The sequence below is a fragment of the Eucyclogobius newberryi genome, unplaced genomic scaffold, assembly GCF_026437365.1.
Source record: "Eucyclogobius newberryi isolate DKJ021-1_F unplaced genomic scaffold, fEucNew1.0.hap1 SCAF_7, whole genome shotgun sequence".
Classification (NCBI taxonomy): Eukaryota; Metazoa; Chordata; class Actinopteri; order Gobiiformes; family Gobiidae; genus Eucyclogobius; species Eucyclogobius newberryi.
This window is the reverse complement of record NW_027316389.1, coordinates 33,890,555-33,909,567: the sequence shown is the minus strand read 5'-3', so window position 1 is coordinate 33,909,567 and position 19,013 is coordinate 33,890,555. Positions and strand designations below refer to the sequence as shown.

The following is a 19,013-nucleotide window of genomic DNA, read 5'->3' as shown; positions in this document are numbered from 1 at the left end:
CAGCCTTAATGAATAACAGGTTAATAATGGCTCAGTAATTGATCATATTATTTATATTGTCCCTAATCCGGAGATACTGATGGTCAATAAGCTCTGCCAATATTTATGGGCAAATATGTATATGTATCCATGAAATCACATACTTTCAAATAACTAGAAAATTAATTCAAAAATACGTAAAAAAAACAACAAATTAATTAGCTGTAGCTGGTTAGCCAAAACAAAATAGTACATATCGGTCTCTGCTGACCTTTACAGTCATACTGGGTTTGGATTAATCATATCATCATGACATAAAATATAAACACAGATTTATCTGATTTTTACAAGTAATAAAACTTGAAGATACAATAATATATCCATTCTGTTACTATTTTTCTTGCGTTTTCTTGCAACTTTATCCACATTGAAATATTGAGACATGAAAACGGTCATTTCAGGCGTTAACTGGATTTTGAATTAAAAATAAATAAAAACGCTGTACACAACTTAGTGATCAAGTTTAATCTTTCCAGACATATTGAGGCAGGGAGGAAAAGGTATTAAATTATAGTTGTAATAATTAGCCGTGTCAAGATTAATCCAGGAATTAATGTGCAATGGCATAACCTTTTCTTTTAGTATTTAGGCTACAGCTGATCATTTTTGTAGTATTTTTTACGGTGCTACTTTGCTTCCATCAAGATTAGCTAACCTCCAGGTTCCACATAGCCTAGCAATTTAAATGTTGAATGCCATAATAATTTCCCTCATATGCAAATTATATACGCTAATTAAAATACTTTCCCAAAAAATGTGGCCTTATTTCACCACTGTATGTTGACACAGTTGGCCGCTAGCTAGTATTTAGTTAGCCGTGGGGTAGCGTTGTTGTCTTTCCCGTACTCCACTGAACTCCGACCCACAGTGTGATGGTTCTGAGGATCGGTGGAGCCTCCTGGGGTGCTAGAGGAAGGCGATGTGGGTGGAAGGGTCAAGACCACAAAGACTGAAGCAGAATAACACTTTTGAGTTGCGCTAGTTTAACGCTAAAATCCCTGCCGCGGAAAAAACGTATGTGTTTTGTGTGTTCACCTGTAGGGGTCAGAATTCCCTCACCTCCGAGCGATGTGCCGTCATCCAGAGTAATGCATTATGTATGTGAAGGCATCAATTATTCAAAATGTAATAATACAGTCTAATGAGAAGAGACGTGGGTAATTTTAGACACTTTGTTAGAATAATAATGACTTTTTTATGACATTGAAGTCGCCCGCCAGCTTTCCTCCCGTTTTGGGACTTGATAATATAGACTTTTTGAATTTAATGCAATCACTACCTGAATATCTTGTAGTAATATTATTTTTTCTTGGGTTATAAATATAGATATACATTGTCACGTTTAGCAGGATAAAAAAAATAAAATATTAAAGGAACAATAAAAGTCAGTAGACATAGGAATAAAGATAAAGAGGTTATTATATTCTGAATTTGTGTATTATGTATGTATTGTTTTCCTGCCTTAAGATTTCCCCCATGTTTGTATGCTCTAAATGAAGGAGTTGTGTTAAATTTAAAATGTATTGACATTTATTTGACCAAGACAGTCCTCTGAGAATCTATTTCCCAGAAGGACGCCAAAGGTTTTAGCGATAAGGTCAAACATAGCACCCAGAAGAAACCGATATGGACAAAACAGAACGAGCAAACTTCACACAGAAAAGCCCCCACGAAGAGAAACCCAGGACCTTTTTGCTGCGTCACCGTGCCGCCTCATGTTAAATTCATCTTCTCCCCACAACATTTCGCCATGGTACGAGTGAGACATTAACGGGAAGATTAAGCGGTGGTGGAAAAAGAAAACAGTATGGGCCGTCAAGCTTAAATTTAAATAACTAGTCATAGCTTTTGTTAATGTGAGAGTTTTGCTTAATAATACAAAAATAAAACATGAAAAAAGTAATCAGTGATGCACCAAATACAGCACCAAACAAGGTGTAAAAGAATAAAAATAATGTTTCTTAGATTCACTTGGACAATTGGGTGCAATGTTTGGCCGGTCAGGAGGGTCCGGTTCTGGCCTATTTATATGCGATCGTTTTCGACATCGACGCTCGCTGCGGTGGTATCTATTTTCTGTACTGGTTTTGGTATTGATTGGTTACCGGGTATTGACAACTTTATATAACAAACTGTACGCGTGTATGTAGCTGGTGACTACATATTACTTTTCATGTTTCGTCGTCTGTTCGTTGTCAAAAGGATAAACCATCACGCTCATCATCATAACTAAACTAGAGGATAACATACTCTTGATTATGGCTCATAAAAGCTACAAAACTTAACTAGTATTTTAAGAATAAAAAAAAAAAAAAACACAAATAATGACTTGCACTGCACCATATTAACGCGTATGTCACGGCCTGCCCTACCGCGTAACATCATGAACTGTTTCCTCCCTCACGGCAATTCACTTTTATTAACCCCCCGTCGCATTTAGCCACCTTTTATGAGAAATGCATTATTTATGTAATCACATGCATAATTCATAACATATTAACTGCTTTTAACTCCGCAAATGGGTCCAGATGTGGAGCACCTTGTAAATTTCGACTCTCGAAAATTTCCATCCTTTTGTAGTCGTCTAAATTGCCCTTCAGCTTTTTTTTTTTTTTTTTTTTCACCTATGGCATGTATATGAAGACTAAAAGCTAAAATGCTAATTCTGTGTCACAGATACGGCAGAGGCAGCGCTTCTAATAGAGCTATCTGTACATGGGCGTTCCAAGCTAACTGACAACTAGTGCTTTTCAATGACTGATTAGCTTACAGGTATCATTAGCCGCGTACAGATGGCAGGAGGATGTTTTTTTTCTTCATCTCTCTCTCTCTTTTTTTTTTTTTTTGCTAGCGTACAACTGTATTTGCCGGTGTTAGCGAGTGCGCGTTCTGCTGTGTATAATTATGGACGTCCCAGCGCACATTTCTCTTTGGGAAAGCCATCTGCCGCTGTCGAAACAGACCGCCACCATTCATCCTCGGTGTAATTACCATACAGGAAGAACGGAGCGGAAAAATGACAAGCAAAGAGGAAAAAAATCAAGAGTGAGAAGTGAGAGATGCTCGACAGGATCCCCCGTCACAGAAGAGCACCGCTTTACACTCTGATGGTAAAACGTCAAGCATAAGGACAGCGAATATTTATCTACGAAGTGTTATTTTATCCATTTTACATCAAAAAAGTTATCAAAGTGAATCAGTTAAACAGGGATTTTGACGTTTTTGTGATCGCGTGGGCTAGTCTTGCCCAGAAAGAATGGTAATATATGATGATTGCTATGCTAGTTAGCAGTAGCAAAGTTTTCACCATGAAGACTTTTTGAGTTATTTGATTAATTGATTTATTTTATTATTGATTTTATCTAATTTTCAACGACTAAGGAAACCCACAAACATAACCATGTTTTAAAACGTTTGAATGCATACAGACAACAGAGTCTAAACAAAGTCCGGCAAATATCCTCCCATATATATTCATCCCATTTAGTCCAATTTCTGTCCAATATGGTGGACTTATTATAAAAAAGGAAATAATTGAAATAGAAACGCATGGCATTATACAACTCGAACAGTCTTTAGTCTCATTTCTAAATATCAAATCACTGTGCCAGTTGAATTAGCACAGTCCAACGAGAAGAACAAAAATGAACAATATTTTAGAATTACTGCAAAATACAGGGGAATTTCTGAAAATGTCAAACGTGTCAAAAGAAGGGGAAAGACCAGAGACCAAGGCTTTTCATTTACCATGTGTGGGACAGTCCAGCGTGGGAACCAGGACAGGACTATAGTCAGATCCTGGCTCAGTTTTGATCTATGTGATTGACTTTATAAGACATTTTGATTGATTTAATAATACATTTGAGTTATTCAAGTATAATATTGGGTTACGGTAAAGGTTTGTCCATTTAGACTTCCATTCATATTTTACTTATTTTTCACATAAAAACTTTTTTAATGGGCAGGATTTTGTTGATTGGCCAATTCTGAAATGTCTATACATCTCAACTCATGATACTACATATATATTCATAATTTCTCATACAAAAACTAGACATTTTGATCAGAACGTTTTAATTTTCTGACAGTTTTATGGCTTTTATAACATGACATTTGATTGTTTCTGGTGGTTCCATTGCGCTTCCGTAAAACCCGTCTTAGAAAAAAACATTAGACAATTCAAAATAAAACAAAACTTACCTTTGTACGAGAGTTTTAGCCTGGGGATGTTGTTCTTATTCTGAGCTCCAAAGCCTTCAGTCCTGAGAACCACAAGTCCAGCCAGCAGCAGAATGACGCTACCCCAGAAAGAGCCCATGTTCTTGGGGTGAGAGCAACCAGACAAGTCCCTCACAACACACACTCCTCTCTCCGGGCTGGTCTGTCCACGGTGGTCTGCAATCTCAATTCTCCAATCTTCCTAGAATCCCTTTGGCGGAAACAAAAATATATCCAGACTTCTTTTCTTTTGTTTTTATTTTTACTAGGGTCAGTTCCAAAACGGTTTTGTGAGCTTGGAGGTCAAAAACCAAATTTAGTCCATCTCCAAAGGGTTGCGGGGCAGGTTCAATGCCACTTTCTGCCTAAAATATCTCCACTCTAACCTTCCAACATTCTGAATCCCAAAAACTGACTTTGACAACCATCATTGCTGCTGAACCTACCCACGTCAACGCCTCTTTAGCTCAAAATAAAGAAGTCCAAATTGCAACAGCTGTGAGCCCCAAACTGCAAGGCTAAGCGACTCCTCGTGCACTTTCCACTTTTGTTGTTCTAGCTGTCCCCGATCCGTCCGCCGTCCGCTCACTCGGCAGCGCTCCCGTCCACTTCCCTCGGTGTCTCTGTTTCTAGTGCGTCCCTGCTCCTCTCCCCGACGCCCAGCGCAAACTGAGAAGAGCCAGGAGCAGACAGCGGAGTCACACGCCGGGGGAAAGAGGGTGGAGGGAACGGGGAGGAGGTAGGAAGTGTGTGGGAAAGAGAAAGAGAAGCGTAGAGAGAGAGAGTGTGTGTAGGTGGAGGAGGAAACGCAGGGAAAAGGAAAAGTGTGAAGGAGAAGCGGCAGGACGCAGGAGGTCAGGCCCGGTCAAAGGTTATTGAGATTGGAAGCGGGAGGACAAAACACAGCGCTGGCACGAGGAGGGAAATTCAATTAAGATATGAAAAGAAAATCCAAAATAACTGGATAAATAGCGATTAGCAAAACAAGAGAGACAAGATAAGGTTCATGTCGGCGAGGGCGGTTGAATGGATTGTTTCTACGGTAGCAGTGTGTTGCAAAAAGGTCTTGACACTGGGGACATTTCCACGGCCAGAAGAAAGACAGATATTATCCAGATTAGAATCCAGAATCCAATAATTAGATCATCTCTTTGGTGTGGGTTTTCGTGCTCAGACAAAAACACCTGGGGTCTCATTTATAAAACTTCACGTGGTCACTTCTCGTCTCTGTCGTCACAGTTTGCCTTCCAGCTCATCTTTGGAAACCTCTAGACACCACAGCGCGGAGTCAAGTTCAGAGTTTTGGGACCGGGCTGCACGTTTTTACGCCAATTTTTATAGATCAAAAAGTGGAATGTCACGTACACTTTGTAGATGAGACCCCTGGTGACGTGCAGACAGTGAGCGTTCAATATTTTACCTTTTATTTTCCTTAATGTCCTTGTCAAAACCTGCACAGGTGTGATCAGGTGTGATCTGGTGTTACTGGCACGGATCATTCCAGAAATCCCATCATAATCCAAGAGTGTAAACACAACCTCTCATAAACGTATGCTCAGATGTGTAATTAATAAATGGACTGTGGTTATGACAACAATGTTTAGAGCTTATTTCCCTTTGGTAAAACGACTCACTCCCTTGTTGGTGAGCAATTTCATGGCTAAATGAAAACGTAATTACTACAGGTTTCACTGGTGGCATGTCGTCTTCTTCTGTTGGTACTTTTTATTTTGCGGATGTGGATTTGTGTACTTTGCATTGTGTCCCTGTCTTCGGGTACTTCAGTTTACCCCAAGTACAAGTTAAATAATCGTTGTACTCTGCACTGCACACAGGTAGTCATAACGGCATTGGCGCACGGGTCAAATGCAGAGGACAAATTTCCATACAAGGACAACACAGTAATAGGGCTGCACACATATTTGGCCTAGTATAACCAGTAGAATACAAATATTTGGCCTAGTATAAGCAGTAGAACAGTTTCTTCATGTCCTGGAGTCGCACCTGTTGCATGCGACAGAAAAACGTTGCTCATATCTTTTGAACCACAACAGAAAGACACATATTTTGCCTTTTCTTCCATAAACGTTTGATTTCAGGCTTTCCTAGCAGAAACAAAACGGTGCTATTAGGCCTCGAAGTTGCGTGAAATTAAATAAGCCAAAGTCTGCCATGTTTCCAGTGATGTTTTACAAAACAGTTCTTATCTACAAAGAGTTAAACATAGAGACTTCAAGTTTTCTGGGCCTGAATTTTGAGACTTCAAGACTCCAAAGCGTTCTTGTTCAGCTGCTCCATCTCTGCTCCGTAACTGCCAGAGCAAAAGCATGAAAACCATTATATAATCCAAAACAGTCATTAGTGGATAGTTACCTCTTGTTTTGCCATAAAAATAGACTCGTCCTTTTTAGAAATGAATGAAATAATCTTCTAGATGCCTGTTTCCGCCAGGTAAATGAGGCAAAATGACACAAGGACAATAGTGAGGCCTCAGCCAATCAGAAACTGTATGAATCTGTTGGTACCTGTCAACCGAACACAAGCACTTTGTTTTTACACTGCGCTCTATGAGGAAAATACTTCCTGGACTGTGCCACTAGTCCATCTCACGACAGGTTTAAGCGAGCAATACCTCATCCAGACATTTGAATAAATCCATGCAGAGGACTCCAGGGTCTAAGGGTGAAAACTGAGTCTGGATTTGGTGGCAAAATTTAGTTAACGTGCCTATAACTGTGTGCACCACAGACAACTTACACACACACAGACGCACACACAGACGCACACACACTGACGCACACAGACGCACACACACACACACACACAGACGCACATGCACAGACGCACACACACACAGACGCACACACACACACACAGACGCACATGAACAGACGCACACACACACACAGTCGCACAGATGCACACAGACACAGACAACCATCATTGCTGCTGAACACACACAGACGCACACAGGCACACACACACACACGCACACACACAGACGCACATGCACACACATAGATGCACACACACAGACACGCACACACACAGACGCACATGCACAAACGCACGCACACAGACGCACACACACACACACACACACATGGATGCACACACACAGACGCACACAGGCGCGCACACACACACACACGCACACACACAGACGCACATGCACACACATAGATGCACACACACAGACACGCACACACACACACGCACACACACAGGCGCGCACACACACACACACGCACACACACAGACGCACATGCACACACATAGATGCACACACACAGACATGCACACACTCACACACACACACACAGACGCACACACATGGATGCACACACACAGACATGCACACACTCACACATATACGCACACACTTACTCAACTGTACACACAAATGTGTAGATGTCTCTCTAATGTTCACATATTTGATGTTTAAAGGCACAAGGATAAATGTATAAAAAACATCGATTTAAAGATAGTGAGCAGAGATACAGACATTAAATAAAGCTAAAACAAGGAATAAAAACACAGAACGCTTGGATTGTATTTATTTATTCATTTTTTTTTACTTTTTGTGTTTTTATCAACTGTTAAAGCAATCTTTGTTTAACTTATTGTCCCCATGACTCAAATAAATAAATGTCTAATGTCCAGTTTTTTATTACCATTCAGAATGATTCATGTGTGATTCAGTAATCTTTATTTTCCTGCATTAAAGTCACCATTGCTCCGACTATACACATTTTCACCGACTCCGCCCCAAACACGCCCACTGCGCCGTACTAAACCCGGTGCTGTGTTTTTATTTCCCTTAATCTGTGATACACCTAATATCCCTTCTTTAATGTCACAGTGGCTTTATGACTCTCAAACCCTCGTGCCGCACTACTCCAAGCTCCACAAACTGATGTTCACAGAAGGCACGTGGGATGGATTCGGAGCCTGCGTGGTGACCTCCTGGACAATAGTGCGACTCTATCGGCCCGTGGACATCTGTCTGTCTGCCGCCGGCGCCACAGTCACATCAGTCGCATGTGAAGCTGTTTTTAAAGCTTAACTCAATCTGCAATCCAAACACCGAGATGTGAGTAAGTCTTATTTAATTAATAACAAATGCATTTATATCAGATGGATGGTATACTACAGGGTTATTCAACTTACCGCTAATTTTCTCAAAGGCCAGATTTTTCGGAGGGCCAAGACCTCTGGGCCGGTGGTCTTTTTGGGTCACACAAACAATCCCATAATAACATGGTTTCAATTATGAGTTAATACAATGAAACAACTGCTGATTTGGTGAGACATAACATGCTTTATCAACATTGCTTTCCAAAACCCATCCAGAACTGAACCAGAAGTAAACCAGGAATAGACTAGAATCAAAACAGGTGTAAAGCAGAATTAAGGACTAAACCAAGACCAAACCAGGTCTGAACTAGTCCAACCCAGAAATAAACCTCTAAACAAGATAATTATACATTTCGTTTGGAAGATGGGTCGTGGGCCAGATTATATCGCCTGGAGGGCCTGATTTGGCCCACAGGCCTTATGTTGAATAGCGCTGGTATACTATCTTGTACAATTTGAACATTTTTACACAAACCTTTCTACAACAACAGTATTTGTATCTGTTAAAACATCCACCCCTTGGACATTGACAGGTATGTAGTGAATCCCTCAACAAAGACCTATATTTTCCACAAAATAAAAGACGAAATCCTATTGTTTTCCCAAGCTGTAAAAACAACAAGCGTGACGTGGTTCATGAACGACAACTTTTGCCAAAAACTTTACAAGGCTGAATTAGGAAACATAAAGGCTTTACTTGAGTGTTTATAGAGATTAATTGGGACCTTAGCAGCTCCTCCATCATCGTCTAATGGGGAGTTGTGCATCTTTGAACTGGGCCAAATGAGATGTCACTCCTGGGCTCTAAGCACAGATTCTCAGAGCTGTGGACTCTATGGTGCTGAATGATAATGACTTAACTATAGGCCACTGGGCGAGCAGGCTGGGGTCCATAAAGAGCCATCAGACAGTGGGAGGAGAGCAGAACTAATCCTGTCCCGAGTGCATGGGGCCCCGCGCTATGTATGCTAATGTAGGGTCCACTCCAACATGGCATTTCTCTAAGGTTATTTCTGTGGATAAACAGAAACCTAAATCTGGGCTAATATTTGACTGAACCAGGACAAAACACGACCTAAACCAAATGTAACAAGGGATTAAAAGACAGTTTTAACATTAACTCAACCGGCATTAAACTATAAGAGTAACTAGGCATGAAACTAAAGGGTCTGAGTTCGTTATAATGTGATAAAAAGACAAATATTCTAATACTGTTACGGTACCAATGGGTTTTGTATTTAAAAAAATCATGGAATCTTGCTATTATTTTTACCTTTGTGTATTGAGGTCATTTTTATTTTTGCTACACCTCAGTTAATAAAAAAAAAAAAAACCTGAAATATGAATAATGTGCTTCAAAAAGTGATTAAAATGTATTTTGTCTGATATTTTAAGCATGGGAATTGATAATTTTTGATACATTGTATTAACATATCAGTATTTTGGTATTGATCTTCCCATCACTTGCTTGTCACTTGTGCTATTACACAAAGGGCGAGACAAGTTTAGTGCTGTTTTAGTCCTGGTACAGACCTGGTTTAGTTCTAGTTTTTGTCCTGGTCTAGTTCTAGTTTAGTCCCAGTTTTTATGTGGTCTACGTGTGAATCAGAACGTGCCCATAGTCTTGTCTGGTTCGAGCCCAGTATTCTTTAGTCCTAATTATTATTAATATTTAAGTCCTAGTCCTGGCCTTGTCATGGTCTATCCCAGATTCAGTGTGAACAAAAATGAGGAGGAACCAGGTCTTCACGAGTACTATAGGTCTAAACCAGGTACACACTAGGACTAAACTTTAATCAAGTCTGGTTCAAGAGTAAACCAGGTCAAAACCATTGCTTAACCAGGACAACCCAAATGACTCTAACTAAACCAGAATGAAACAGGGACTAAACTGTGTCCAAACTATAGCCTAACAAAACAGACTAAATGAGGTCTAAACTAAATCCAAACCAGAACTAAAATATGCATATACTTGATGGATTAAGTATTACAAATAGTCCAGACTTGGAACCTCTTTGTGTGCAGAGGAGACAGTGATAGTTTTGACGTTGCAGGTTATTATTCACTGTAACACAATCTGCCATACACATGTTCAGAAGGTCCAGCTGAGGTGGGGTTATATGACTGGATTTGTAGCGTGGATGTGTAGCCTCAAGTGCACTTCACGCTGGGGAGTTTATGTGGCCAGGTGCTGAGTCTATGGAAGAGGAGGAGGACAAGGTTCAGTCCCAAAAGACATCTTGTTTTGTGTAATTTTTTTGCGTTCTCTGATGACTCCACAAAGGGTCAGAGCATCTGCAGTTGTACCAGAGAAAAACTAAATGGTTGACTGATTATGTTATAGGAAATCATGAAAATTGCATGTCTGTGTAATTCCTCATTCAACCTGCAGTGGTTCATTGATGAAAAGGTTTCAAAGGCAGCAGTCATGAGAGTTTATTGGACAAGGTTCTGCTGCTACAAGGAAGTTCTTAGACTGTGCTACACCCAAGTGCATTGTACGCATAACACGCTCCTCATTGTTTATTCCATCTCTCTGAACATATTTATATAGGATTTTATAATTATGTCACTTATACATACACATAGTTATTTTTACCCGAACCAGCCAGAAAGGTTAGAATGTTTGATCATCTAAAAATGCATTTGGTGCTTAGACCTCCTGTTACTTATGCAATACATCATAATTCAAGATAAGGTAATGAAAACCCAGTTACTAATACTGCTCCAAAGCCTATTGTGAACAGAATGTTTTAGTCCTGTCACAACAGCTGCTTTTTATATTAAAGGAAATATAATTATATTGGTATGTATGTTTCGTGCCAGTGTGGAACTCAAAACATTTCCCAAGGTTGGCACATGTGTTCATCTACTAACCATGTTTTGTTACTGTTTTCATTTTGGGTAGAAAAAGATCAAATTACCATGAAATAAAGCAGAATGACAGATGTGCTCTGTATCCAGTAATTACCATGTAATTAACATTAATTACAATTTTAGTTACCATGCTATGTCCATCCCATTACCATGTTATTAGTGTTAAGTGCTGCGGACAAACCTGGTCTGAACTGGTTTCATAGTTCCACCTTTTGTATTATTTGCAGTGTAAAACTATTGGTTTGGTTTGAAATAAGAAAATGATTTGAGGTCAATGGGTGAAACAAAAAGGAGTTTTATTTGTTAAATGTTTGGCCTGCAGTTTATTCAGTTAAAGCAAATTGAAGCTGGAAATCAGCTCACAACCCTGGGGCTGGCACAGATCCTGGCATAAGTGCTGCTCCACAAACTACTAGACCAGTGCTTCCTGACCTTTTTCTCCTGGCGACCCCTGATTGACCCATGGATACGTTAGTGACCCAAACATCCTTCACTTAACTGAGAAGCAGCAGTTTTATAGAGAAAAACATGATTATTTTCGGTTTACTTAAAGGACAAACATTCTGCATTATTTGACTTCTTCTTAGCCTTTAAACATGCTCTTGAGAACCTTTAGTTTGGCATTTCATGTTTTAAAAGTAAAAAACAGACTTTAAGAGTAACTAGGCATGAAACTAAAGGGTCTGAGTTCGTTATAGTGATGAGAGATACAAGACATTTTTGTTTTGAGCCGATTCAATGCGATAAAAAGACAACTATCCTAATACTGTTACAATACCAATGGGTTTTGTATTAAAAATAATCAAGGAATCTTGCTATTATTTTTAAAAACGACAGAGAAGAGTCTCAGAGCCACTTCACAGATCGAGAAAACGGGAAAAGTTAATGAGGTGATTCAGAATGTTCTTGACGGTCGGAGGGGAGAGAACTAGCGTGAATGAAGCTAAATGCTACTCCAGGTATGTTTTCAATGAGAGATGTTAGAACATGGTTAAAAGCTCAGAAAACCTTTGCATAACACGTGTCCTTTAGTAGAAGCAATTACCATGCCTCCCATTAGTATGTACCATTCAAATTCGGACTAGTTTAGTATCTAGTTTGGACCTCTTTTCTCAGAACCGCTTAGGACCCCCTTAGAATCTTTGGATTGGTGGGTCAAATCAAATACTGAGGACCAATTTCTCAGCAGGGAATACACATTTACTTGTCATTGAATGTTTTATATTGCAGTATCAGTCTTTTACTAACCCATGAGCATACTGAGGGACATGGAAGAAGTCCAAGTTCTGAACATGCAGCGTTCACGACGGCAGCAGCTTTAGTTCGATTCTCTTGAATTTCCTTGCCAGGTATGGATAAAATAAATCTATCTATATATAGTCTATTAGCCACGTTTCGTCCCCCAGACTGGTTCACTCTGGAGCATCTCGGGACGCTTCTGTTAATGGTGGTCTGCGTGATGCTCAGGTCATTCTCAGGTCCAGGGGTCTGCTACATGAGAAGCTGACGTGACCTAAACATAATTCATATTTTTTTTAAAGTGACCTATTCTGCAAGATCGACTTTTAGGAGCTTTAAACCATATTCAAATTGTTTTTCATTCTCATTTAACCACTTGAAGTTATATTTAGAGCAAGTCATACATGTTTGAGTAATACTCCTGCAAACATGACACCATCAGTCTAGGTCTTCACCGCTCCCCAGATTCCTCACCACTTTGTTTGGCAATTGTATTTTCTTAAACTGTGACATACGTAGGATTCGACACCCTTACATACTGTAGTCATGTTGGCACAAATGAAAAGAAAAATGACATAAAAAACGCTGCTCACCAATGTGACCTGCGGTTTTCAATCTGGAAATAAAAACAAGACAAACAAATTACATAATGACCCGAGGGTGCTGTAGATTTGAACATACAAAAGCACAAGAGGTCTTCTTTAATGAATGAAATCTAAATCGTACCTGGATTGTACTTTTTTCTTCATGAGGCCGAGATTCACAAAAAGGCATGTAGTTATTCCAAGTTTGATGAACGACTACTTCTGCTTTGGTTGTCAGCTTTTTCATCATTTATTTCACTATTCTGCACCTCTGTCACATGTTTTAACCTCTCTTAATGTCAGAGTTGCATGCAGTATTGAAATATATAGTATTTTCGGGTCTTGATGACAGTCAAGTTGTTGCTAAAGTAAAGAATGATGCTTTATATGGCTGAGTCTGTTAAATGTGGCAGTCAATTCAGTGAGTGTGTTCTCTAGAGCATGTGTTCTCTCTTCAGTCATCCAATAATATCGCCCAATCCCAATCTAACCCAACGTGAGCCAATGGAAACATGCCTTTAGTATTTTCACATTCTTACTGGTTATAACGCTCAATCACTGTGCTCCGTTCATTGTTTTCCTTGGTCCTTTTACCCAGCAAATCCTTTCATTTAGGAGATTATGTTCTGGGATTGTGTTGAGTAGGCGTAGGTCAGTGAAGGAACCGTAGGATGAGACGGACCTAAAGACCCGCGCATGGGCCCTAATGGACACCAACGGATACCAATGGAACAGTCAGAGACATGGATGGATGGACCAGTAGGCGTAAGTACCAAAGACAGGGCCAACATGGACACACAATAGGGGTCAATGTATATAGTGAGGGAGTTTAGCAAGACAAGCCTGAGGGGTGGAGCGTTCAATGGGGTAGATCTAAAGAGCCTGGGGGGTGCATTGTCTCAACACGAGTGGGTGATTCTTTTGGTGTGGAGCCTTGAAAACTTGCCTGGCACATTCATGGCTACTTCTGCTGGTACTACCACGTTTAAATGAGAGCCACTCCACCACAGGCACGATACATTTGAGATGGCGTAAAGGACACTTGAGTGAAGTAGAGGTCTTGAAACGCGTAACCCCCTAGGGCACTATAAAAGTACCGCACATAAATTACATAGCGCTTGTTTTATGGAGATGGTTCAGAGTTTGGTAGAAGAGCAGAGAGGTGGGCAAGGGATCAGGGGGTTGGAATATGAAGGCGAGGTAGACTTTTGGAGGGACAATAAAGCCTTGTAATACTTTAGGTGAACACATGTAGTTGATTGTGATGGTCCAGCACAATAGAGGCAGATGGAAACAGATCTCCTGCACCACTCAACTATATTTGGCAACGAATTTGAAGTTTTGTTTTTGAGGTTTATCCTTAAATCAAGCAGTCACAATAACAAAGAATCTTAAAAACGAATCAGATCAAACATTAGCGACCGTTACCTGACACAAGTGTGATTTTAAAGGTTTCAGATTGTGTGCAGTGGTTACTAGTGTTGCACATGAGTGGTTGCTGTTCGATTCCAGCCCTCATTTGCTGAATGTCTATATCCTCTCCCTCCCCCTTTCACGCTACAGCTGCCCTGTCTATACTCTAATATTCAGAGTATAGATCATGTAGATTGTGCTCTAAATCTGCCATATCTTGATATCGTATTTACAGTTTGTTTGGGAGAAAAACAATTATTATAAATGACTAAACCTACTGTTTACTTATTAACAATTATGTATGTAAATTTGCTTGAAAAATGTGAAGCTCATGAGACTGTAAAAAACACCCAGATTTGATTTTAATCAATGTTAAACTCCCATACACCGCCTTTTTTCAGCATATTTCATACAACGTTTCGGTCGACTAACTTTTTATACAATTTTAATAAGACTAAAAATGGGCCCAAACAGTGTAAGAAAGTGTAAATGCACCCTTAGTCCAATCATATTTAGTGTTGGTGAGTAAGTAATAAATGTTGTCCTTATTACTTATTCACAAAAAATATATATTATTATCCAAACTTAGAGAAAACATGCAAACTCTGGGAAAGGCCCACGATCCAGGAATTGAAAACAAACTGCAAGTGTTTGACTACTTTACAACTGTGTCCGGGTAACATTGTGTGTACTGTGCATAAAAATAGCTATTAGCTCACAACATTTCTAGACGTTAGAGTCATCAAAACCTTTTAATATATTATAGTATGAGATGTCTTCCCACCCATGCATTTGCTGCCCACCTCTTTTTTAACAAACACTCCCCGGGACTCCAGCACCACCCACCCAGCTGTGGCTAGGATTAGCATAGCACCCAGCGCAGAGGGGCTTGAACATACACGCACGGACAGAATACCACGCATTAGCCTCAACATGGGAGTTTAATTGTGGAAGAGCAGATCTGGAGGAGTGGGATGCCTTAGCTGATTTAGTTAATTATAAGATGAGGTGTCATGGAGTTGGAGACACTGCCATGATATTAGATTACTGTATTGCCGCTGATTGACTGTCAGCGGAGTTATTCTAAGAGTAACAAGCAGTGTTCACGTATGAATAGAGGGAACAGGGCCAGCTGTGTGGTCTGACAGGTCGGCTGGGGTCCGCAAGCGAAGCATTCAGTTTCCAGCGGAGCGGGACGATACAGGACAGGACAGAGGAGAGTTTTCTTTAACAAAAACGCTGAAATGTTTGAAACCAAGGGAGCTGGTGAAGGTGTATGGTCTTAAAGCACATGGAGGGGGACTTTCTGGATCTAGATCAGTTTCCAGGCTGATGTAAAAACTTTCTCACCGTACCTGAGGAGCATTCTTGCCAGCATCAGAGAGCCCAAAAAGACAGCTGCCCCAGATCAATACAGTTTATTTTTGATGGAAAAAGACCATAGTACTTGGTCTCTCAAAAAAACTTTTTTTTTTTTTACTGTAAGTTACTGTATTAGGACGAAATCAAATTTGAGGGGCGGCAGTAGCTCAGTTGGTGCCCAGAGTGCACGCCCTCTGATCTGAGCGTCGGCAGTTCTCTGATTGCTAAGTCTGATTCTTTTCACCATACCTCAAAATGAAAAAAATCCCCCATGGAATTATATTTATTTGCATTTTATTAGTATTATTGTTATTCAATTTGCATGTTCTATCAAAGGTCTCAAAGTGTATTCCTAAGTAAAATAGTGTATTTTAGCAGAAACCTATAGACCAGGGGTGCCCACACATTTTTGGCTCACAAGCTACTTTTATATTCGACAAAGCCAGAAGATCTACCTATAGATCTAAATTATTGTATAATTTAGTATTATTTGTATTGTCAGTATCAAACAGGTTTTTATTTTTGTTCATTCATAATTAGGCTATAGCAGTGCTTCTCAATTCTTTTCTGATAAGCCCCTCCCCTAGGAAGAAGAAAACACTTTGCGCCCCCCTACTCTCCGCCATGACTATAAGTACGGTGAGCGTATAAACTCCGCACCCCAGATATGTTAGCGAAGCAAAGTGTGTGTTTTATTGATGTGTAATTTATTTGGCTTCATGCTGTCCAGTGCCAATTTTAATGTTTTTAAATAACAATTATAACTTCCCCACTCTTTAATACAGCGTATTCATTTAAAAATAAAATGGCCACAATAATATAAAAGTATGCTTATTGGCACCTCATTGTAGCTTTTTTAAGCATTACATAATTTATTAGAGAGATAATTTCCATGGTAATGCTCGGGGGAGGGGCTTGAAACTTTGAGAAAGTCACTTTCCTTTGGCTCACGCCAACAACAAACAGATTTGTGAAGAAGAAAAAAGCATTTACAGGTACCATTACGCTCTGGAACTACCTGTCTCCTCTTCTCTCTTTCCCTCCCCCTCTCTCTCCTCCTTTGCGAGCCACACTGAGCAACTGCTTTGCGCTCCAGCGCCGTCAGCGGTGGGGCCCCTTGCTTTGCCTAATATAAAACTACTCACGCTGACTGACCTTTGTGTGGCGTTTCCGGATCTTTCCAGCGCGCCTCGGCACTTTTCGGCGCTGTTCAGCGCTTTTCGGCGCAATCGACCCCACTGCCTCTGCGATTGACCGGTCGTTCGCGATCGACGTATTGGGAACCCCTGCTATAAAGACACACCGGGTGCTCCACTCCTGACCAAGAGCTGAAGAATGTGTCAAAAAATTTAGAATTGTTTATGATAAAATGTTTTTTTTAAATACACAACATTCTGACCGCTCATAACATCCTGTGGAAACATCTAAGGTCCACTATTCTACAAACTTTTTATTGTAATTTGAGAGTGTGTAAACCTCGTCTGCACTCTTCTTGCCTCATGAGGCCTTGGCATAAATAGTCCAAGGATGAAATGCATTATTCATAATTGGAGAAGCCGCACACTGCTGGTGATTTGCTTTTTCTAAATGAAAAAATGATATTGCAGTCAACAAAAAACCTCTGAGCTATGAATTAATTACTGAGCATTGTCTTCCCCACTAAGTCCAAAATGAGCACGGATCCAAAGTGGCAAGCAAGAGGTCCACCAAGACAAAAACACGATATAAAGATTACAATGTACAAACTGTTCAGACAAATCTATGACAGAATGTGAGAAGCAGAAGGAGGAGTTTCAGAACAGGCAGCATTCTTCTACTGGGCCCATACATTTATTATCATCCATCAATATTTCAGACTGGAGGCAAACTGCTTCTAACCTCTGCAGACCACAACAAACACGTTTACACCAGGCAAGGGACAAACAAGGCCTGGCACTAGCGCTCTAAACAGGTCACCATTTGGCGTTTTTTTATCACAGATGAACACACCCACAATGCAATGTTCTGCAGATCTTATAAAAGTGTTATTTCTTCATAATGGAAAGCTCCATAGATTTGATGATGTAAAAACAAAAACAAAAAACACAGTTCTCATGGTTAGAAACAGACAGTGTGTTTTATTCTCCACGAAGCAGGAAGTGCACTGTTAGCATGCTAATGTTTATTAGCTTTAACTCTGCTTAGGCTCTGAACGCTGAGAAAAGTGGAATAAACTCATATGTTGAATAATTAGGATGCTCAGAATTAGCATTAGGTATGTGAGCAAGAGTGTTTTTGACAGGTTTTGTTTTTATAATTTTTAACATGGTAAAAAACAGGTACAGCACTTTTAAATATCGTTATCTGGAGGAAAAAAAGGCCAAGAGGAATCTATGTTACCAAGTAGTTTCACATTTTTGAAAAGCTTAGTCATGCAGCAAAAAAATTAATTTGCTGACCACACTTTTTTCCTGTCTCATTTACAAATGTGAAACAGGGTTAGCATTTATCCAACGCTGTCATTTGAAGTATTTGGTGACGTCTGTACAGCACAATTGCAGTCATGGCTCTACTTGTCAGCCTCTAAGATGCTGTGGCCGTGGACGTTTAGCCACCACAGAGTTTAACAGTTATGGAAACATTGACTGTAGAGGACGAAGAGACGCTTGTCGAGGAGCAGCTGGTAAAAGCACAATGTAAATCTGACATACTGTAGGCCTCATGCCGAGAGTAAACCCCAATTGCCAAAAGTCTGCATGGTAAATGTAGTTGAAACCCATCAAATTAACAAATAGCTCATGGTTTAACATTTACTGTAGATGATTGTGGCTCACTTTCCACAGATCCCCACGTTTTGCCTCAAAGCTGGACTTTCACACTCAAAAACTTGGAGCGAAACAATGGGCTCTCACACAGCGCTGTGGTTGATATATGAGCGCTCATCAACCCCGCGACCTCTCCAAGTAAAGACTTCATGAAAACCCGTAATGTAATACAATATCTGTTTGCATGTTCTTTATGGAGGTTATGATGCAGGTCAGTGGAGCCAAACTACCCCAGAAACTTCCCCCCTCACAGGGACTTTCAGCCCGGCGCACTCGGGTCAACCTGAAGCAAGACATTACACATGTTTATGGCCCATATTTATGACCACTCAACAGCTTA

General features: G+C 40.2%; 1 protein-coding gene across 1 annotated transcript in view; it reads right to left on the bottom strand.

Annotated features, from left to right (window-relative positions):
- Nucleotides 1-4,930, bottom strand: part of sema3ab (sema domain, immunoglobulin domain (Ig), short basic domain, secreted, (semaphorin) 3Ab) — a 49,382-nt gene extending 44,452 nt beyond the window's left edge. Inside the window, exon 1 of the mRNA XM_072435728.1 lies at nucleotides 4,240-4,930. Coding sequence (XP_072291829.1) covers nucleotides 4,240-4,357 — 118 coding nt within the window. The 5' untranslated portion in view covers nucleotides 4,358-4,930. The remainder of the gene's footprint in view (nucleotides 1-4,239) is intronic.
- Nucleotides 4,931-19,013: the final 14,083 nt, after the last annotated feature.